This window comes from Stenella coeruleoalba, assembly GCF_951394435.1.
Source record: "Stenella coeruleoalba genome assembly, chromosome: 1".
In the NCBI taxonomy this organism is placed as follows: domain Eukaryota; kingdom Metazoa; phylum Chordata; class Mammalia; order Artiodactyla; family Delphinidae; genus Stenella; species Stenella coeruleoalba.
The window spans coordinates 138502794-138527125 of NC_137169.1; the positions used below are offsets into that span (position 1 = coordinate 138502794).

The window sequence follows — 24332 nt, forward strand, 5'->3', positions numbered from 1 at the left end:
ATGTAAATGGTCTAAATACACCAAATAAGTGACAGAGATTGGCAGAGTGGATTAAAATTAGATAGATACATAGATAATTGATATATATGCAGAATATAAATACATATATACAGAATATATATATATATATAAAAAACACGCTATGCAACAGCAGAATACACATTAATTTCAAGTGCTCACAGAACGTTCACCAAGAACGTGGGACCATTTTTTTAAAACTCAGCAAATTTTAAAGAACTGAAACCAAACAGTGTTTTTTCTGACCACAATAGATTCAAATTGGAGATCAATATCAGAAATATAATTTTGTTAAATCTTCAAAAGCTTGGAAACTAAACAACCTACTTGTAATTAATGCATGAGTCCAAGAAGTCTCAGCAAAAATAAAAAATACATAGAACTGAATAATAATAATGAAAATACAACATACTAAAATATTTGTGATACAGCTAAAGCAGTACAAAGAGGAATATTTGCAACACTAAATTAAACATTAAATTAAATTACACACTAAATCACAGCACTAAACCTACTGCTGGCTTTTAAGAAGAGAAAAGGTCTGGAAATATCAATCTAAGTTCTTACCTCAAGAAACCCCAGAAAGAGAGCAAAATAAGCGCAAATCAAGCAGACAGAAGGAAATAATAAATATAAAAGCAGAAATCAATGCAACTGAGGATAGCTGAACAACAGAGGAAAATCAAGGAAAAATGTGGTTTTTCAAAAATATCAATTAAATTATCAACTTTTGGCAAGACTAACAATTATAAGAGAGAAGACATGAATAATATCAATAATGAAGCAGGTGATATCACTTTAGATCCTATAGCCAGTAAAATGATAATAAGGGGTAATAAAAGATAAGATGAATAATATTAAAGTCACAAATTCAACATCTTAGAAGAAATAGACTAATTATCTGAAAACCACAAACTACCTAAAATCAACCAAGATAAAATAGACAATCTGAATTAAAGAAATTCAATTTAATTAAAAATCTCCAAATATGACATCTCCAAACAGCTTCACTAAACCTGGAGATGCCTACCAAACATTTAAGGAAGAATTAATGCTAATTTTACGTAATCTATTTCAGAAAACAGAATAGGAGGGAACACTTCCCAACTCATTTTATGAGGATAGCATTAACCTAATACCAAAAGATAGTACGAGAAAGGAAAACTATGGATCAATACAGCTCATGAACATAGATGGAAAATTCCTCAGAGGAGTACTAGTAAATCAAATCAAGCAGCGTATAAAAGGAATCATCATGACCAAGTTGAATTTATTCCAGGTATGTAAAGTTGGTTAAACATTTGAAAATCAATCAGTGTAACCAACCAGATTAACAGGCTAAAGAAGAAAAATCACATCAATTGATGTAAAAAAGGACTTTGACAAAATCCAACATTCATTATGATGAAAATTTTTAGTAAATTAGCAATAAAGGGAAATTTTCTCAACATGATGAAGAGCATCTACAGCTAACATTATACTTATTCATGAAAAACTGAATGTTTTCTCCCTAAGATCAGAAACAAAGCAAAGATGTTTGTCATTACCACTCTTACTCAACATAGTATTAGAAATTCTAGCTATTGCAACAAAGAAATAAAAATCACACAGACTGGAAAGAAAGAAACTGCTCCTAATTGCAGGCAACATGATTGTTTATGCAGAAAATCCCAACAGATTACAAAAGAACTTTCAGAACTAATAAGTTAGTTCAGCAAGGTTTTTAAATATAGGATCAAGCCCCCCCAAATCAGTAACATCTTCTGTATTATAACAAAAAATATGTGGGAACTAAAATTTAAAACCTATGACCAATTTCAATCACTCCAAAAAAATTGAACACTTATGAATAAACTTAGCAAAACATGCACAGGATCTGTATGCTGAAAATTACAAAATACCAATAAAAGAAATCAAAGATCTAAATTGTTCATGTATTGGAAGGTTCAGCATAGTAAAAGATACCAATTCTCCCCAAGTTGATCTAGAGATGCAATGAAATTCCTAACAAGATCCCAACAAGACATTTGGTAGACACAGGTAAATTTATTCTAAAACTTATACGGAAAGGCACAGGCCCTGAAATATATTAAAAATATGAAATCTGTGGTGAAGTAAGGAACAGGTTGGGTGTGTTTATAAAAGGGAAATTTGGGGTAGCCTTATGGTAATAGAGCTGTTCTTTATCTTGACTATGATGGAGCCACAAATCTACGTATGTGATAAAACTGTATAGAACTACACACCCAAACGAGTCCAGAAAAATGGAAAGTCTAAATAAAGTGGGTGGATTGTATCAATGTCAGTATCCTGGTTGTGATATTATGCTATAGTTTTGCAAGATGCTACCCTTGGGTAAGGGATACTTAGGATCTCTCAGTATTATTTCTCACAAATGTTTGCAAGTCGACAATTATCTCAAAAAAAGTTAATTAAAAATAAACAAAGAAGCACTATCTACACTGGACCTCTCCAAGGTTAGTGCTCCCTAGTTTTCAAAATTTCTTGGGTCTCACTTCTCTTTAATATTTATAAAAGCCTCTTCCCACAAACTTTGAGATGTTCTGTCTGAGACTGCTACAGGTATTTTAAGGGATTAAATAATAATGGTCACCATCTGTCCCAATGTGTATTCCCACAGAATTCATCTTATTTCCAGTTTACTGCTACCTCTCATTCAACCCAAACATTGAACCCAACTCTTTTATATAAATTCCCTAAGGTACCAAACCCCTCAAAATAGCTACCTGTAATCGATTTTGGCCAAATAACTACAATAACACAATGGATTTGCATCCCAGAAAACAACAAACTTAACATTACATATTGTACATCCATAATCTAAACTTTCTCGGTCAACCCCACTACAGTGAAACTGGCATGAGCTGAGTCTCCTCTTCCAGCCCTTCGTCTCTGGCTCTCCTCTCCTCCCCGACCCCCAATTGGAATGCCTTATGTCCTTTCCCTGCCCTTTCCTTTTTCCTTTCTTTCTTTTCTCCCTAGATTGAGAACCATGAACACAAATCATAAACAAGAGAATCCAACTAGTTTTCTACTTCTAGAATATACAATGTTTTTCAGGGATTATCTCATGTAGTCTTTAGAAAGCAGAATGACTGCTTTTCCTGATATGAACACTTACAAAAAATATATATTGACATACATACACACATAATTATATATATATTATATATATATATCATTTTTTCTCTGCTGTAATTAAATAATTGGAAGATTAACAAATCTATTAAAGCCTTTCCATTCTTGGGAAAGTTTTTATAATTTGTTTTATTTTAACTGTTCTTTCTTTGGCTTAGAGATATCTAAACTGGTATCTTGAACATATGCTCTTATTATGCATCCAGAACAATACAGCTGCTTGGAATATTTTTGAACGTCGCATTTGAGAGAGAGAAATACCAAGGGAAAATATATGGGAAAAGAAAACTATTCAAGGCCATGTTTAAATAAAGTCATATTCTCTCTTCCATCACCCAGCAATACATACCATAGGCCAAATTCTGCCCTAGGTTATATGAGTGCTCTTCTTTTTGACTTTAGTGGGAATTGTTCATGTATAACTGAAGGCTTCAGTTAGCCCCGTGGACACAAAAATGCCTACCCTCAAAAGAAGCAAAAATGATCTGTCTTATTTGGCTTTTAGATGAAAGTGATATAATATAAATGACAATTCCATTAGATAATATAGGTTTTAAAAAGCACTACCATCAAGTTTTAACCATTACAAATTTGAGAGAATTACCATAGTGGCATTGGCAAGACCAGAGATTGTTGAAACAAATAAGAAGACGTTGGAAAATACTTCTCTTTTTATCGCAATTTTCGATTTTAGTAGTGTATGGAATAACTGTGCACTATAATATTTGTATATATTTTCCTTTTGCATATATTGTACATTTTCTAGCTATTGGCTGAGAATCAACCATTGTCTAGCAGAAAAAAATTGCTAAGTTCTTCAAATATCGGTTTCTAAGTTTAAATGTTAATTTATCCATAGCTTGCTTTAGATTTTGATTAGAGGTTTTTCCAGAGGAAAGGTCTTACTTACTGAACTTAAATTTTTGCCATGAAATATTAGACTGATAACATTCAGACTTGTAAAGGGTAAACACTACAATGAGAGGTGTGTTCATCTTTTTGCATACATCAGCTAGACAAACCTTTTCTTTTGGTGTGTGTGTGTGTGTGTATATATATATATATATGTATGTATGTATATACATATATATGTATATATATGTATGTATATATATATAGTGTATATACTAATGGAGAATAATAGTTACGAAATAGATTGGATTAGGAGCAGGTGAAAAAACCTGGGTTGTCTGTCAGAGGGAGAAACAAAAACAAAAGACTTCATAGCTCTATGTAAAACTCTAAGCCACTTTTTCCAGCCTTTTTCATTTAACACATGATATATTTCTTTCTAAAAAACTCAGACCCTCTGAGGCTTACTAACATCTTCTGCTATTTTCATCTTCCAGGCATTGCTCACCTATTCCTGGTATGTAGAATTTCTTCCTTCCTCCTCTTCTCCACCTTAAAAGCCTATTTTTCCTTCAATAGTTAACTCAGATCCTACCTTCTTTATGCATCTTTCCTGACATACCTGAATTGGAATGAGTCATTTCCTGTCTTAAATTCTGATCATTTTATTTTGTTATACACTTTGTAATCCATCAAGGTAGGAAGGAGAACAAGAAATAATACTTGGGCCCCACCCCAGACCAATGAAGACACAATGGAGTGTGGGCATCTGAATATCTTTGAAAGTTTCTCAATGATGCTAGTGATCTCTAGAGTTGAGAATTATTGCTCTGAGCTGCAGTCTAGCTTGTAAGTACTAAATATCAAAATTCTGACTCTCTTCCAGTACTTCTCCTTGGGCAATTGAAACCATTAGTCATGCAATCATCCAAGCCAGAAATCTGGGATTTATCATCTCCCTTTACCTTAACCTCTACTTTCCTTCCATCAACAAGCCCTTTGATTTTAATTCCTGAATAGCTCTCAAAGCTGACCACTTCTCTGTGTATCTGCTATTGCCATCATGGTTCAAGGTATCTCACTTGGGCTCTGAGAGTAACCTAACAACACTTTTTTCTTGTCCTCATGCAAACTGTTCTCCTTCAGTGCAACCAACATGGTCCTTCTGAAAAGATAATCTGCTCAGGCCATACATTTTCCTTACTTCCCCCCACTTCCTCCCTCATCCCCTGTTCCCTGCATAAAGCATCTCAGTAGAGTTCTCTTGAAAACACTTTCACATGGCCAACAGTGATCTTTAAAACATAGCATCTTCCAATGGCTCTGGCTACATTTCACATGCTGCTACACTTTGGCTGCTACACTCCACCTCCACTGGCCTTTCAGTATCTCATACGCAACAAAGTCCCTTTTACAAAAGGGCATCTGCACTATTTGCTATGCATGGATGAAATGTTCTTCTCTACTCTGGTCACCTAGTTCAATCCTGTATGTTCTTTTGAATATATACTGTTATCAGTTAAATTCCGTCCCCCCACAAAAGACAGACTGAAGTCCTAACCCCCATGTCTGTGACTATGACCTTATTTGGAAACAGAGTCTTCGTGGATATAATCAAGTTAAGGTGAAGTCATACTGATTAGTTGGATCCTAACCCAGTATAACTGGTGTCCTTACAGAAAGAGGAGACGCTGACACACACACACACAGGGGAGGAGATGGCCATGTGATATCGGAGGCAGAGAGGGGGCTGATGCATCTAAAAACTCAGGATTTCCGGCAAACACCGGAAGCTACAAGAAGCAAGTGAGGCTACTCCTCTATAAGTTTTAGAAAGAGCGTGGTCTTGCAGATACCTTAATTTCAGACTTCTGGCCTCCAGAACTGGGAGAGAATACATTGTTGTTATTTTAAGCTACTCAGCTGGTGATTTTTTAGGGCAGGCCTAGCAAACTAATACTCGTATCTAATACAATTTCTTCAAAGTAAGCTTTCCTTGACTTCAGAGATTTGATCAAATTGTCCTTCAGATGATCCCACAGAACATATCACAGTTATAATTCGGTTTTCCTTGGTGTGACTGTCTGTCTTTTCCTTCCAATAGACTGTAAGCTCCATTACAGCAGACTATAAAGTACTTTATCAGACATTATTTTCTTTACATGTCATTTACAGTAGAAGCTAAATAGGCTGGGTTTATCTTTGTTCCCAATTGTCACAGGTATCTATCATTTCAAGGAGCTACATAATTTTCCGAGGGTTGTACAAATTTTAAGTGAAATATCAAGAATTAAACATTGTCTTTTGGCTAAATATTATAGTTTAAAGTCTGCTAAATATTATAGTTTAAAGTCTCATGCAAAAATGTACAGAGAATAATTTTTACGTTTTTACCTGGAGGGTTTTACCTTTCTCCATAATCAAGTGGGAAGAATTCCCCCTTATTTTTAAGGTATCCTTGCAAAAGGCTTGGTTCTGTATGCCACGGACCAGGTGATCAGGGTGGGTTAAGTGGATTATTCTTTCTTTAATCCACTAGTCTTTCCTGACTGTCATAAGCCAAAAAGATATTGAGCAGAACTGTATATAAAATGATATCCTGTTAGGTATTTAAGGCATCTGTATCCCTGAGAGATATGATTGTGAACTATATTGATTTGAATTATTTGTACAAATCATGTAAATATGTGAAGCATTACAAATATGTACAAATGTATGAAAATTCATTTATATTTTATTTACTTTACAAATATGTCTTGTTTCAGTTCTTGGTTTTTGTCAGGGGGAGTTCAGAGAACTTTGATAATTAACTACTTCTTCTGTCTTCAGTGACCTAGGTTCATAGCAATTTATTATTTTTTTAGGTAAAGGTCAGAGAAAATTGAGACTGTAAATTCCGGCAGATAATTTAACCTCTCTAAGGCTCCTTTTTTAATCCAGTTCACCTAGTCAGTCTCAATAATCACAGCTGTTATTATTATCATCACTTTCAGCTGATTATTCTGAAAAGCTTTGTTAAATTCTATTGATCTTTACTTCATTTTGAATAACAAACTATTCCCCTAACTTGGGTGATATTCAGTTGGCTAGCTACAAACAGAAGGCTTTCATATACATGTAAATAGTTACAGTTTAAAGCAATGAAAATTATTAAAGGAACGATATGGATTGAGATTCTCTTGTGGTGGGAGTTGAGGTGATGCCCCCAGGAGAATGCCAGTTCACAGAGCTTCCTGAAATGAATGAGGAAGCTTCCATAAGGCTGCAAGGACGTTTTATGTTCCCTCAATCAATAGAGACACGGCAATACCTTTATAAAGCGTGCACATGGGCATACACTCCAGAGATTCACTGAGAGAGTTGGTTTATCTATTCTAACGAATGTTGGTTAAATTGCATTTTCTTTTTCTCCAGAACCATCAATAGTTTCCCTCTTTCAGACTGAATACATAAATCAAAGAACATTTTTCATGAACAAACTATGATTATGAAACGCCTATTCTTCGTCTGTTGATCCCTAAAACTTTATTTACCCATGCATTTTTTTCCTTCACTGTATCAGATTAGAACTGCTCTTTTTCACTTTATTGTAGCTAGGACCATCTGTGGCTCTTGACTTGTCAGTGTATCGAGGAGCCCTCAAGAGCATAGATGATGTGAAAAACCCCACTGCTAAACTATTTCTTGCGTCCACACTTGCAGTATTTCATCAGCTTCTAATTATAGGACATAATTATTTGACTGCATTTTAGCATAATTACTAATGGGTTACTATACTAATGATTCTTTGATGCTATTTGTCCTATAAAATGTGTAGAACTACTTAAGGGAAAACAGTTTTCAGAGTTTCATAAAACTCTGAGGTTTTACTTTTAAATGATGTGCAACTAAATGTCAATATACTTCCAAGTTGTACTACCCACACGCCCTAACAAACTGCTGAAGTAAAATCCTTCCACATATTTTCAAAACTTTTTTTTAAAAAAAGAAAATCCGAAGAGGTCTCTTAAAATAACTATAACATGTGCTGATTCAATATGAAAACTAAGCTTTAAAAAAAATCTGCTAATGTTATCAGTGTTCCCCACTCGATAATAAAAAGTCTGAATTGATTTTTTTCCAGTTTTAGTACAAAATGTATGACATAACGAATTTCAGCTTGATGTAATTTGAAATAGCCAATATATTAAATTCCAAAGTGAAATTTAAATTGGCAATCATGTCAGGTTCAAGTCCCTGAATGAATATTAATTTAAAAACTAATCATTTTCCAACAGGTTGAAGCTTCGAAATGCTAGTTCTTGAATAAAAGCTGTTAGATCCATTACTGTAACATCAGGCATTTTTTGTTTAGGAAACTAGACCTCCAACATTTGGTATGTCTGGCTCTTCCTAGCATCTTTTTTTTTGCCCAGGGAGTTAATTATTTAAAACTCATTTCTTTTTCTGGATTTGGTAAATTAGAATTCTGATTTTACAGATGGAAAGCTGATACTGAGTGAACTGTCTGAGGTAAGGTGTAAGGTCAGATCGGTTAATTAATTTTGTGTCTTTCTAAGTTAAATTCTGAGCCAACTCCATGAGTAAAGATGTTTTATTTTTATATACACACATACCATGTAAATTCATTGATTGTGGCCATATTGGAGGATGAGTAAAAACATATGCATACACTACAGACTTGCAATTTTTAACTTGACTAAGCCAGATTATCTGTGTGTTCTAGCCTATGCCCAGCATTATGAAGTCCCTAACCTCAAAATCAAACAGAATTTGGATGCACTGTATTATAAGGCAACAGAGAATAAGTTACATTTCATATTAACATATGTTCTTTGCAGTTAACTAGTGAAAGAGTTACAAGCTGCATTTGTCCATATCTTGGCTATGAAATCTACCAAAAAAATGTTTGTGTAAATACCAGATAGCAGGGGGAAGCAGAAAAAAGCACAAACCCGATTGTCAGTTGAGGACGAAGCTCTGTCACTTACCATCTCTGTCTAGACAACCCTACACAACTTAGAAGCTTTCCATACTTTCAAAGTCACTTACTTTTTAACGTAGAATTCCAGGAAGTCTAGTTTTGTTCATCTAGTCCTATCCTCTTACTATATAAGTAAGAAAACTGAGTCAAGTGTATTTGTTAAAACTACTGAGTAGCATTACTTGAGTCAGATTTCTCTACACCTCATCTCTTATTCTTCCCACTGCTTTTTCTATTAACTTCCAAGGAATGAGCACATTCTTTATTAAACATCTATGAGTTATTATAAATATTGTAATATCTCAAATGTATTCAGACTTGTTTCCAGTTTAAAGGCACCCTACGCAGAACTCCAATTTAAATAATTGCTCTTTAATTTTTATTTGAATGAATCCAGGTCTCCATAATGCTGGGTACCCCCAAATCTATCAATAAATGCCAGACGAATAAATAAGCGATCTGCACGGCTTTTCTAATGATTTAGGACTGTTTCATTCTGTAGTTTTAACGTAAAATGTAGAATGGGGGGGAACTTATGTAAATGTAAATAAATAAAAGAAGACCACAAATTGGATAGGACAAATCTTCTCTTGATAGTCGGTTATGAAATAAAGCAGTCTCATTAAATCATAAGTACTTTAACCTTTTCTTGAAAGAAGGGGAAGATTTAAAGATTTATAAAGAAATTTTGCCTAGACTAGGAAGTGACTCACATTTGACATGTATTGAAATGATAATGTTGATTCCAATAGGCACGCTAAGAGCATCTGACTCCCAGGGGAGTAATTCAGTCATGGTTACCTCTTCACATTTGGAATTTTAAACTTTCTTTGTAAAGCTTTTAATGTACTACTGCCTGCCAAAACATGGCACATTTTCACGGATAAGGCAAAATAAAGGCAAGTAAAAAGCATTTTTTTCATCAGCGTTGATATAAAAATATGCGACAAATATAGCTATTCAACATCGTTTCAAGATTCCATTTCTTCAGTCTTCGGTGTTTTTGGTTTTTTTTGGCCACACGGCAGCACGCGGGATCTTAGTTCCCCAACAAGGGCTCAAACCTGCGTCCCCTGCAGTGGAAGCGCAGAGTCTTAACCGTTGGACCTCCAAGGAAGCCCCTCTGCAGTGGTTTCTATTTCCATTTTTTATATGGAAACGTCACAACACAATTCTGTTGGTCTGGTCAGTGGGTGGAATGGATAAGATATAGAACAAATTAGTCCCCTATCTGCTAACTACTGAACAAATGAGAGGCAAGCATGACACACTGAATCCATCATATGCTACAGATGTCAGACGTGACCTATCTTTTTGTAGGTCCTTTCAACCCTGGTGGCATGGAAACCTCTGTGTCCTGACAACCAAATTTTCTAAACTCATAACCTAATGAAAAGCAGAGTGGGGAGGGCGAAGGGTAAGCTGTGACAAAGTGAGAGAAAGGCATGGACATCTATACACTACCAAACGTAAGGTAGATAGCTAGTGGGAAGCAGTCGCATAGCACAGGGAGATCAGCTCGGTGCTTTGTGACCACCTAGAGGGGTGGGATAGGGAAGGTGGGAGGGAGGGAGGCGCAAGAGGGAAGAGATATGGGAACATATGTATATGTATAACTGATTCACTTTGTTATAAAGCAGAAACTAACACACCATTGTAAAGCAACTATACTCCAATAAAGATGTTAAAAAAAAAAAGAAAAGCAGAGTAGATAAGTCTAACATGATGACTGAATATCACTGTGTCAATACCATCCTATGGAAATCAATCATTGCTAATTCTCTGCATTTCTATTTTAAATGTTCTTCCTTAGGCTTTTAATGCATTGCAGTGCACATACATGGCAGAATTTCATACTACCAGGCCAAACAAAGGTATGTTTCAAGTGTATTTACGTCCTCAATAACGGTAGCTATGCTGTAAGAGACTTTAAAATCCAGGTAACAATTTTCAAGACCTTCTAAGTGAGATAGGCTGGAACCTGGGACCCTTTGCTGCAGTGTTTACACCTGGACAAATGTTTCCTGGAGCAACAAAATATAAAGAAAGAAACTATAAGGGACTAAAAATAACTGCATGCATGTCCAGTTGGGGCAAATTATGGACAGGATACAAAAAGACAAAAAAAAAACAACTGCCACTTCTGAAGAACCAGAGCAAAAGCAGGGGACCGCACATGCCCCCGGCACACAGCACCGCCAAAGGGGTGGGCAGAACACCTAAGCCACCACTGTGGCCCAACCCCTGGACACACCCCTACCCTCACCCCATATAAGGAATCAGCTCCACCCCCTTCAGGGAGCGAGCAAGGGAATCTGTTACTTGCTTTTTCTCCCCGCTGCTGCAGCAGGGGCCCCAGTAAAGCCTTGCCTGAATCTCTTGTCTGGCCTCTTAAGGAGGCCAAGAACCCTGGTAAGTAACATAAGGAAGTCTACCTGCTTCAGGGTGAGGGAAAAAATGTGAGAAATCAAAGATTATTTTCATAAAGTGCACGAGGGTTCAACTGTCCTCTAGGGCAAATGGGGTTTGCATGGACCACATCTGAGCACACCTATGAGAGCATATACTGAGAACTACAGTACACAGTACCTCTGGTATAAAAGGCAAGGGTGACTTAAGCTGCACTGGACCATTCCAGAACCCTAAAGAAACCAAAGAATAAACTGTCTCCATTCCTGACAACCATAAAATACCAACCATCTCACAGTTATCTCAGTCTTTAGCAGCTTCTAAGGCGAATACAAACTGTGGTTGACAACTGAAGCAATAATGTAACACCTTTTGAGTGTCTGATGTGTGAAGTTCATTAGTTCTAAGGTCAACATTTTAACACAACAGCCGAATTGTATTCATATCATCAGATGCTATCCACCAAAAACCACTGTAAAAACCAGGCAGGGGTCTTAATACTGCCAAGACTAGTAAAATTAGAACTAGACTGCAAAAGAGCCCTTCCACATTTTTGAGCAAAATAAAATACACTAAGCAAATAAAACAAACATTTCCTGAGGATATGACCCCAAATGGGATCGTGCCAACCTTCTGTGGGCACTTTCACAGTAATTTTGAGGGAGAAATTCTGGTATATCAAGAGATACATCATTAGGTCATTTAAATATCGCTTTTCTTTAGTTGTCACTTACACATAGTTGAAATCTAAAAGGTAGTGCTTCAAATCTGATGGGAAGATGCCATTTAAAGGAAAGAAAGGAAGATGGATCCCTGTGTTTAAACAAATGTTAAATATTTTTTATTTTACTCACCTGCACACTAAGATGAATCCATTTCTTCACAAGAATTCTCCCCAGTGTCATTACTTTCATTGGAGGCTGCAAACCATTTACTGTGCGGTAATAAAACATGGTCTCTTTCTCAGATATTGTAAGTTTGAACACAATCTGCCCATCCGCTGTCTTCTCTATAACACACCTTGGGAAGCAACCAGAAAAGAGAAAATGTCAGCCTCCAACCAAAAGAGACGCTAAACCATCATCCAGTGATGGTGGTGTAACTGACCCCAAACTCCACTCAAAGTGTCACAATGAATAAGTACCTGAACGTTATCAAATTCAGGGCAAGCTTTCTCTCAATGAAGAAGCCCTTTTATTTCAATAAAAAATAGAATTCTTATTTACAATATATTCCCCCAGAACCTCCACTCCCTTTATCGGAGACTCATGATGGGAGCTCAAGTGGTCAAATCATCCTGCAAAACCAACATGTAGCCTATTGGCTCATTAGTTCCTCTGCTATTTCTTTTATAGGAAGCGGCACAATACACCACATCCGGCTTGGGTATTGAGTCACCAGCACAAATCTTTTTTCTTTTCTTTTTTTTTTTAACAAATCTTTTTTCTTTTCTTTTTTTTTTTTAATGTAAAGAAAGGTTAGTGTCCATAGAAGGCTCTAAACCGCTAACCCTGAGGTCAGAATCGCTCTATTTAATTCTCATGATGAAATGGAGAATGGACGACTATAGCCTTTACTTCGCTCATCATCAACTAGCCAGAAGCCAAAGCCAGTGTCTGTAGCTCGCCATGACCACACGGCCCAGCTGAGGCACTGAGATCATGGTAATGATCCTGGAGGAAAGGTCATCCAATCTTCTAAGAGTACAGTGCAATATTTTGATAAAATAGAAGAATTTTCAGAAAAATTTTAGGTCTGTGTAGGGCCAGTTATCAAATTACTTTGTTTTAATCACTTCTATTCTGATCACAATGGCACTCTTTTCCCATCCCTTTAAATAGACATTTTTATTTTTTATGTCTTCTAATTTCTCTATTGGTTTATGTTTAATATATTTTATTTTATACTAATTATATCATTGCATGTGCCTAGCCACTCTGTACCCACTGAGCAGAAACAGATATGAACTTAAGCAACCCTTTCCTATTACATTTCAACCTAGCAACTCAACTTTTTAGCAGATGAGAGAAGAGCCCCCTGAGTAGATTACTCCTCCAAATCTGCTATTTAAAGAGAAATATCATGGACAGTAGCCATCAACATCCCCCCAAATAACTAGCTATTAAACATATTCATCAGCCTGCATCTCACAGACAAGAACTCAAGAAGGCGGTACATCCCAGGGAGGAGAGTTTTATCAAGTCCTAGAGGAGTCTGGGTTCCTTTCTTCACCTGGTTGCCTCCTACTCAGCATCTCCAGGATAATGCCTGACCCTAGAATCCTCCCTGCTCAAGGTTCGTAAGGGGCCTTCCCTTGAGCTCACTTATCGTGCTGCCTTGGTAACAACACCCATCCATCCATCTTCCCATTCGATCATGAGTTTTCTGACAATAGCATCATAGCCTGGTTTATAGTAGAGCCTCAAAAAAATGAGTCAGTGATCTGAGTAGGAAGAATCGAAGAGGCAAAGGTAAGATTGGGCAAACCAAGAATTCTTGCTAAAGGTGTTTTTAAAACTTTCCTTAAAGGGCACATTTTTTCACAAATCATTCCTTCTCACTTGCATTTATTCTTTTTGAGAATTGAGAGGTAATATGACCAGAGAACACTTACCAGTCACTATTTCACTGTCACTTTTTTACTCTATCTGTACATATATTGGGTGATAAAGTTATGAGGCCAAATATATATATTTTAAATAAGGCAAATAGGTTTAGTTGACATACAGATTTTATATAAAGTGGAAATACGATTTTATGGAAATTCTATTGTGATTGTTTTTAACCCTATGGAAATTCTATTGTGATTTTTTTTTAACCCTTTGGTAGGTGAATATTTCTAAGTCACTGGAATGAAAGAATTTCTCTCTATTCCCTGTCTCTAGGTCTTAAACAATCTAAGAAGAGTTTGCCTCTGTTCATTTCTCTTGCGTTAAATCTACAAGTTAGAATTTGACCATTACTCAAGGATGTATTTGCCACATGCAGGCTTATTTCCCAAAGCTTACTGAAAATGCATTTCTTAATATGTTATTGATTATCTTCCTTGCTATTTTGTTTGCTTGTAAACATACTAGCTTGGGTAGATAATGAATGTGAGAGGAAGGCAGGTAGCAAAATATTTAGGAACTGGATTTATTTTGCTCCTGAATAAACAATAATTGGATAATCCATGTTTTGTTTGTTTTACTTATCTAGTACAAACACCCTGAAATTCCCCCAATTCCCACAGGTATTTCAGTTTTGAGAATGGAAACGACCTTGATGCATGGAACTCTCAAAACCATATACCATGTGCTACTTCCTCTATAAATACTCCTCTGTCTTATTTATACAAAATGATACCAATGGAAGATGAATTTGGTAGAGACATATCCCTTGGAAAAAGCTTGGAAAAAAATATTTCATCCTAGCCATATTTGTCAAGAGACAATTTTTTAAAACTCTTTGCACGTTAGTTACATAAACTAAGTAGGTTGGATTTACTGACATTTCAAACAGTAAGAAAACAGGGTTTTCTTTCAGGGCACATACAGAAATAGGGGTAACGGTCTGTGACGATTTTCACTCCAAATAAAACAAGATGAAAATATGCCAACTTTCACTTGGCGCATTAAAACTAAACACCAAAGATATTTAAGCCATATTTGCTTATGAAATTATAAGACTCTTCTGGTTTGTTTCATGAGTTTTTAGATATTTGGCCAACATCCTCATACAAAGAAAACTTCACAAGGAGAAGAGGCAAAAGCCCTACAGGAAGACGAAAGATGAGCAAAATATGCCTCAAAACTGTCCTACTCGTTCCAGTTTCCAGATTGTTTCTAAACACTTAGGGGAAACATTAGATACAGCTTCAGAAACTATTACAGAATGAAAATCAGGTGATTACAGAAAATAACCACAAATGTTACGGAAGCCCCCCTCCGAACTCACTGAAGGCATTTCTACTGGGATGAATGGCATGAATGCTTTTGAGAAGCTTTTATGCTTCTCTGTGTATTTCCTAACAGATGAAAACGCCAGGAAGCGAAGGGCCAAAAGCGACCTCTTTTCAGAGAGAGAGTGTCATTCATTTATTCAACTCATTATTGAGCATCTTCCAAGATGAGTTAAACAAACATCTCTTCCTGGGAAAATAAGGATGCAGACAACACAGTCCTAAGCCCTCAGAGAACTACATGCCTAATGAAAATTGTATACTCTAGTAAGGGCAAGTTGTTTATACAAACCTGGACCAAAACTTTGAAAATATCCATTATTTGTATTGCTAGTCCCCATGACTTAAAACTCACACGGAGCCTGGTTGAGCCTCTGAAAACTAAGACCAAAAGTTTAGCTAAACTGCTGGAAAAAAAAAAAAAAAAGAGAGCCAGGTGTAAATACGTCTGCCTGCCATGAAATTATTTTAACACACTCTTCTCTGAGGGTTTACTTCATCCATGGAAAGGAGAAAAATACTTCGAACTTAGGAAAAATTATTTGGAATATAAAGTTGACCAGGAGAGCCTAATATAGGAGTAGGTCTTCAGTTGCATCAATTCCAAAGTGCCTTCATTTCTAGGTTGGAATTCAAGTTGCAATACCCTTGACTCTTACTAATTTTGCAGGACCCTAGGAAAGCTTACACTCCCTCTGCTACTTACATTACACCTTCTTGCTCGGGTTTCAACCACACAGCTAGAGTAAATGACGCCGCCAACCTGGCAGCAGGAGGAGAGGCAAAGCAACTCTGGTGATTTCCAAAAATGAAACTTGCAGAAGGGCCGTGGGCATCGGGACTCAGATCACGCCGGTCTACGGTGATGCAGCCGCTGAGGCCCGCTGAGAAGAGGTCAGTGTAGGTGGGGGGCGACGATCGGTAAGGACAATCCTGAATGCAGAACCGCTGGGGACAGACCCGAAGGCCTTCAGCTGCGGCAGAGCTCTGACAGAAGGTGCTTCGGGCTGGGAGTCCACACGTCGCTTGGGTTGGCACCACCGAAACCTTCTTGAAAGCTGCCACGTTCTCCAGCCTTGGGAAAAGGCCCTGCGAGTCAGCCCACGATATGGAAGCAAAATAAGTAAAGAGCCACGTTTTAGGGGTGGGAAACAAGAAGCCGAAGCCCAAAGAAAGTGCCAGGCAATTCATGTTTACACAAAAGCATTCTCCTTCCGATCAAGCGTTCCTAAATAAATAATCAGGCCGACGGCGCTGGCCAGCGACTCTTTAACACGGCGTGCTTTAAATAACATTGAGATAAATCCATTTTCGGCAAACCGCAGACGCCTTTTCACACTGGGGTAACACCGGAGGCCTCCTTAGTGATGGCGAAGACATGAGTAGCAGCTGGTGTCTGGGAATCAAAAGCAGAGAGTCAAGGAAGAGCTGTTACTGTTACATCTTTAAAACTTTCGGTGCATTCTAAGCAGGGGGATTCCGAGTCCCCAGGAAACATGATTAAACTTCTTAAAAACATTTTGAAGTACACTCTCTAGAGTAAAACACTCATTCTTTTGGTAACTCTCTTCATCGGGCAAATCAAGCACTCGAAAAGCCCACAGGACAACCAGTTGGACGTACACATATGTGCACATACTTTTATTAATATATTTCCCCACACAGTAATTTCAGATTGCTACTCCACCCCAGGGAATTAGCACTAACCACTCTCCTTCACAAGGTAAAGAACTATATAGATTTCCTTCACACACGCACGGGACGTTGTTAACGCAGAGCTAACTTGCAGATGTCCCGAATAAAGCTGGCAAAGCACTTTGGGCCTTTCCCCCCGCCTCATCGCAGCATGTGCGGCAACTTTAAGCTCACGGTAAAGCTGATTAGAAACCCAGCACCATCTGTCCGTCCCACGCCTCAGTATTTAGCAAACGTTTGTGTGTTTCCTCATAAGACTTTGTGTAGGTTACATATGGACCCCTGATACTGTGTAAGTAATTGTATTGATAAATAAGCTGAGTTACCATTTCTTTATAGCATTTCAACCAGGCCCCTCAGTGTGACAAATGGCTCTTCACAGGACCGCTGTCCCTGGTTGCCTGGCAACGCTGCGGTAACCTCCGGAAAGTCTCAGCAAATAGGCCACAGCAGCAGGACGGCCGCATGGAAGACTTGGGTGCCCAAGTCAGGGATTCTGCGCAGCGAACGCTTGGTTACCTGAAACTCAGAGTGCAGTCTGCTGGCTGGCCCGCCCGGAACTGAGCTCCTCAGCCTCCAGCAGGTGCCTCAAGCAGTGGGAGGGACCAGCATGGGGCCAGGCATGCATAATTTTAAAGTAGCAGTGCACCTTATCCTCTAATCCCTTCTTTTGCCCCTCCCCTTTCCCTGGCTTTCATGCACCTCAATCCATTTAATCATGCCATCAAAATGATCTTACAGAAGCAAAAGGACCGCTGACTTCTTAGCTGCTTGACTGGATATGAATATGTGTGTATTTACGAATGCATGTTTGATGTCAATTCTATGTAGTTTTATTACATCCAAAACTCTCTTCAACCGTCTGGGACATCCCATCCTACAGGAGAAACATTCTAAAGCAACTGATACTTCTATCCCTCCACTGTCTTATAAATGGAAAACTCATTTGGGAAACAACTAGCCAGTTGGGCTTTTTCTATAAGTTATCATATTTAGAGAAATGTTTAGAAGTGAGAGAAATGTCTGTATGGCATTTCTTGTTAGTAAGGCAGGCAGAGACAACTCCAGAATGTCTTCACTCAAATTTCCTTTCATTTCTCTTCCAAGAGAGACCTGGCCATAACTTTTAAGTATCCACTTTACCAGTCAGAACTAGGTGTTTCCAGAGGAAATCTTCATCTTTTGTCAAATTATCCTATTACCTCTACTAGTTGATTATTATAATCTTGCAAGGGCAATTTTTATTTAAAAGCAAATTTTAATGTAAAACCAGCTAATATGTAAGGAAAATCTGGGGAAATATGTTTGGAAATAGGTACGTAGGACACAGTGAAGTAGACAAATGGATTACTCACACCTCTACAAAACATGCAACCAATATTGGTCTTCCAATGTGTTATTCAATGTCTGGCTCCTCTTACTGCCTTAAGAATCCAAAGATTAACTTTAATTTTTAATTGTGGTGCTTCAGTATATCTTTTGGGTCACCATTCTGGGGATAAAAAAATCATCTCCACGTAACAACTCCTGCTTTGTAGTAGGAAGTCATGACTCAAAAGAGACGATCTAAGATTAGCAACTCTGCTCCACAACCAGAAACGCTGCCTGTAATTTGCAAGGGCAGACAATGGATTGACACAGCCCTCAACTTCTGCAATTCTGTACTATCAATCGTGAAGATACATCTGGTAAATGATTTGGGCACCAACAGTTCTACCACCACTAGAAGTGCCTGAGAAGTATGTAAAGAAAAAAAAAAGTAAGAGTGTACAGGAGGAAAGTTTAGTTCAACACAAGTAACTATGTGCTACTATTTTTCTCATATATTTTCATGGATTCACTGGGTAGTTCTGTTCTAGACCAGCTTGGCTGGGGCTGGATGGTCTGATGTGGCCTCACTCTCTAATCTAGCAGGTGGCTTGACACTCATGGGGGTCTAACCCAAGCTCATTCTGGTGATAGCAGGAAAATTCTGAGCAACCTAAGATGGGAGAGCCTAAGGCAAAAGTATTATTCGGGCATCTGCTTCTATCATATTTGCTAATGTTCCCATTGACCAGAGCAAGTCACATGGCCAAGCCCAGATTCAAAGGCTGTGAAATTGACTCAGTTCTTCAAAGAACAGTTGAGAATTGCTAGCAATTTCTTCTTCTAGTGGTAAAGACATCATTGACTCAGCATTTCCTTCCTCCGAAAAAGTCCAAAACATGGTCTTTTAGACAACTGTAAGTAATTTCATACTCATTATTGTGGAAAACATTACTATAATAAGCTTAGTTTTTCAAGTCCTTGAGGCTTAGCTCCTATTGATGGACAAAATCAAGGGATATCCTTGGGTTAACATTCTTTAATTTACTATTAAAATTGACTAACCTCTGCCATAAATGATCTAGAAAAACAGTGAATGTATAATAAGTACTATTAGATGTGAAATTAGAGGCATAAACTACAGAGGCAATGTGATTACAGATACACGAAAAAGTAGACAATTTTATGAAAATTAAACTTGAGTTCTTAGGCAAATTGGAAAAGTTGCTTAAAATATTTCCAACTTAGACTGATTCAAGAAGAAAGAGAGATGGAAACAACCCAGATGTCCATCAGCTGCAGAACAGATAAAGAAATTGTGGTATATGCATAGGCTGGAAGGAGAAAGCACAAAGAAAGAAAAGTGAACTACCATTACAAGCAACAACGTAGATAAATCTCACAGACATGGTCGTCAGTGAAATAAGGCAGACGTCCCCAAGAACATAGTGTAAGATTTCATTTATATGAAGTGCAAAGGCAAAGCTAATCTGTGGTGACAGAAGTCAGAATAGTGCTCTCTTTAAGACAGAGGAAGAGACTGGAAAGTGTTCAAAGAAGCCAGCAGGAGTGCTGGACATTTATCTTGATATGGGTGGTGGTTACACAGGTGGATACATTTTTAAAAGTTCCTCAAGCTTTACTTAAGGTTTGTTCGCTTTGTGCAAATTATACCTCTATAAAAAAAAAACAGTAGTAAATTAAAAAAAATTTAAGATGAATAGTTCTATCTGTTATAGTCTGCAGTTAAATGTCTTCCCACAAGGAAAACGGTGGGCCTGGAGAGTTGTGCAAATCAGTTATACCACCCATCTGGGAAAACTGTAATTCCAATTTTTACAAACATTCTTGCAAATCGAATAAGAGAATATTTCCCTTCTTTTTTGAAGCAGTATAACCAAAAGAGAGAGGGAGAGAGAGTGCGTGCATGTGTGTGTGTGTGTGTGTGTGTGTGTGTGTGTGTGAGAGAGAGAGAGAGAGAGAGAGAGAGAGAGAGAGAGAGAGAGAGAGAGAGAGAGAGAGAGAGAGAGAGAAGATAAGGGAAAATTAAAGACCAATCATGCTCATATACATACTGCAAAAAAAAATTCTGAATAAAACATAAGCAAACTGAATTGAGAAGTATATAAGAAGCTTAAATCTTTTAAGTTGGCTTTATTCCAGAATTGCAAAATTGGTTTGAATTTAAAAAATATATTAATTCACCATAAAAACAGTAAAAATTCTTGTGAGTTTTTAGGACCAAAACCCTTAACAAAATAAAGAAGAAAACTTCTATAACTTGACAGTTTACAAAAGCAACATCATAAATAATAATAATCAGGATAAATAGCACTTTTGTTAAAATCAGGAGCAGTGCAAGAACACCTACTATCACAGCTTCTAATCAACATTTTACTAGCCAGGGCATGAAAATAAGGAAAAGATAAACCAAAGCATAAGTACTGAAAATGATTATCAAATGTCATACATTTCTCTAAATAACAAAATCCAAAGACACATATTTGACCTAGGTTCTGGAGAGAAGATGTACATATGATGAAAGCTGCTCATCAATTTGGGGCTCTTTTTTCTAGGCACATACTACTTGACCCCTTGTCAAGTTAGAGGTGGCCACGTGACTTGCTTTAGCCAATGAAATATGAGCCACTGCCAGGGGAAAGCTACAAGGACCAGTGTGCAATTTCCTGTGCTCACTCTGCCACGTCCAGATGGTGCCTGCTCTGTCAGCCTCTTGCCCTGGCTGGGAAGACATAGATCAGAGTCTGCTTGCCAGCCCTACTGGACACATAGCATGTGTGAAAAATAACTTTTATTGTTTAAAGGAATTTTTTGAAATCTTGGCGTTCTTTATTACTGCAGAATAATTTAGTTTAATACGAGTGATGCAAAGATCAACAAACAAAAATCAACTGCACGTCTCTGTGACAGACAGAGGATGAAATAAACAAATTAGAAAATATAACTAAAAGATGCTATTCATATTATAAGGTACTTAAGAACAAATCTAAAAAATGCATTACTACTATGAAAAAAATCAAGTTTTACTGAATAACATTTAAGAAACCAAAAACAGAGAGAGAAATTATGTTCTTGGATTCAACGACTATCATGAGGATGAAGTTTTCATATAGTTGTCTATTAATCCAATGCAATTCCTATGAAAAGCACAGCAGAGTTACTCATGGAACTTGACAAACCTATTTTAAAACATATAAAAAAGAGGAAACAGCCGACAGTATCCAAGGCACTGCAAACATAGAAGATGAGGGACTTTGCTAACAGATATCAAGATGTATATAGGGCCATATAAACTAGGAGTGTGCAACATTAATGCAGAGATGGGGAAAAAAATCCGATAGAACCATCAAGAACCACAGGAAAAGAGTCACACATATATAGACTTATATTTGTCCCTGCATATCACTAAAAAAAAGGATGAACTAGTTAGTAAATTTTACAAGGAAAATCAATTCCACTTACTGGAAAATAAAATGAAATTGGATCCCTACTTCTCAGTATATACGAAAGTTACTTCAAGATAAATCGAGACCTAAACGTTTAGAGACAAAACTTGAAAATCGCTTGAAATTAAAGAAGATGCTTTAACCACCTTAAGATGGGAACATATTTCTTAAACTGGACACAAGTGCAAAACATAAAAGATAAATAAATGGGACTACATTAAAATCAAGAACTTCTGTTCATCAAATGTCCCCATAAAGGGAAAACCCAAGAAAACCTAAGCCACAACACTAGAGACATGTCACACATGTGATGGGAAAAGAATGAACACAGAGAATGCTTAAATAATTTCTGTGAATCGAAAGACGAATATTCCAATTCTTTTTAAAAAGACAGATGATATAAACAAGGATTTCAGAGAACAGTAAACATGAGGGGCCAATAAACTTACAGAAAGTATTGGACTTCATCAATATTTACAGAGAGGCAAATTAAAACCACAATGAAATTTTATTTTACACACGCTAGATCATACAAATTTTATATTAGGACAACGCCAACCATTATGAAGGGTATGTAGCAAAATGAACTCTAAATATTGCAGGTGGAAGGGTAAATTAATGCAAATGCTCCAAGGAACAATTTGGCATATTTAGAAAAGTTGAAGCTGCCTACACTCTAAAAAACAGCACGTTCACACTTACGCACATTCATTAGAAAACCTTAGTGCTTTGCGCCAGGGGGCATATTCTGTATTTCACAGCAGTCGTTTCTGGTAATGCCAGAAAGCTGGAAGCCATTCAATGTCTATAATAAATATCAATAAATCACTGACATCTTCCTATGACAACAAATTCTGCTATCTGTTGATCTCTTTCTCGCTCTTCTTATTTCTTCTGCCTTTTTGTTCCCCCTGTGCTTCCTGATTTTCTATGATGTAAGTTGACTGTTGACACAGTCATCCAACCAAGTAACCAACCACAGGTTACAGTGGGCAAGCACGACGCATTGAGTATAATATTCTGATTCTAGGTTTTTATCTTTCCAGCAGTTCATGGTAGCTGAGAACACCTAGCATCTATCATCGGGGATTTTTTCCAATTATATCCTTACCCTTTTCCACATTTGAAAATTCAGATGGCCAGTTCTCGGATAATTAAAGATGGGGTTAGTCATAACGGTCATCACAATAGATGCCGTATACTGAGTGTCTCACATGTAGCAGGCACCATACACATGATTTACACGCGTGTGTGTATTTACGTATACACACATAGCCATCTCATCTTTACTATAACTCTAGGAGGTAAGTGCTCTTACCTCATTTCACAAATGTGGAAATTGCAATTTGGAAGGGCTTGATTCTGTTTGTCTTTGCATCTTGAGAAATGAGCATGTCTAACAGGAGGGGCACTCAAACAATGTTTGATTTTTAATTTCGTGTTCTTTTTTTTTATTGTATTTTTCTTGCCAGAATTGAAAACACTAGCTATTTTATAAAGACTATATTAGTTTTGCCAATATAGAAACAATCTTTGTGCTTTCAAATTATAAAGAGATTAAATGACAAAAATGAATCTATAAAGTCATCAAAGTGCAATGTTTTTGACCAGTGTGTCCTACTTACAGTGTAACAGCAGCACCAGTATCAAGTGTGACTAGGATACAGGGGTGTCAACCTCAGGTTGTGGCCTGGGCTGCGGTCCTGTCAACCTGAAGGACTGAACCAAGATTATAAATCAAACAGGGTGGTGGTCCAGGCTAGGGGGTGGTTCAGGAAACATATACTACCCAGTTAGGAAGGTGCAGGACGGAGAGGCCGAGAGAACAAGAGAGATGTTAAAAGTAAATGACTCAGGCTTTCCTGGTGGCGCAGTGGTTGAGAATCCACCCACCAATGCAGGGGGGCAAGGGTTCGAGCCCTGGTCCAGGAGGATCCCACATGCTGTGGAGCAACTAAGCCAGTGCGCCACAACTACTGAGCCTGCACTCTACAGCCTGCGAGCCACACCTACTGACCCCACGCTCTAGAGCCCGTGAGCCACAACTACTGAGCCTGCGCTCTAGAGCCCGAGCTCCACAACAAGAGAAGCCACTGCAGTGAGAAGCCCACGCACCACAACGAAGAGTAGCCGCCACTCACCACAACTAGAGAAAGCCCACGTGCAGCAACAAAGACCCAACACAGCCTAAATAAATAAATAAGTAAACAAAATTTATGTAAAAAAAAGTAAATGACTGAGTTGGTAAGTGGGTACAGTAACTCGGATAGAGAGGACCATGGCTGCTAGCATTAGCAGACTCTTCCTGAGACAGAGGACAGTGTAAGCCAATACCCAGTCTGGAAGTAGACACAGCCAGGCGGAGGAGGACCCAATCAGATGGATATGCCCTGACATATGTTTAAAGTACATTTAATAAGATGAGGAAAAACTGAGTTTCTTCTCTCCTCCACTCCATACATTTTCTCTTTTAAAATTACACAATGTGTGAACACTGTAA

General features: G+C 37.5%; 1 protein-coding gene across 1 annotated transcript in view; it reads right to left on the reverse strand.

Annotated features, from left to right (window-relative positions):
- Positions 1-16978, reverse strand: part of USH2A (usherin) — a 785755-nt gene extending 768777 nt beyond the window's left edge. Inside the window, exons 1-2 of the mRNA XM_079900731.1 lie at positions 16069-16978; positions 12277-12442 (exon numbers count right to left, since the gene is read on the reverse strand). Of these exons, the coding sequence (XP_079756857.1) occupies positions 12277-12442; positions 16069-16553 (651 nt within the window). The 5' untranslated portion in view covers positions 16554-16978. The remainder of the gene's footprint in view (positions 1-12276; positions 12443-16068) is intronic.
- Positions 16979-24332: the final 7354 nt, after the last annotated feature.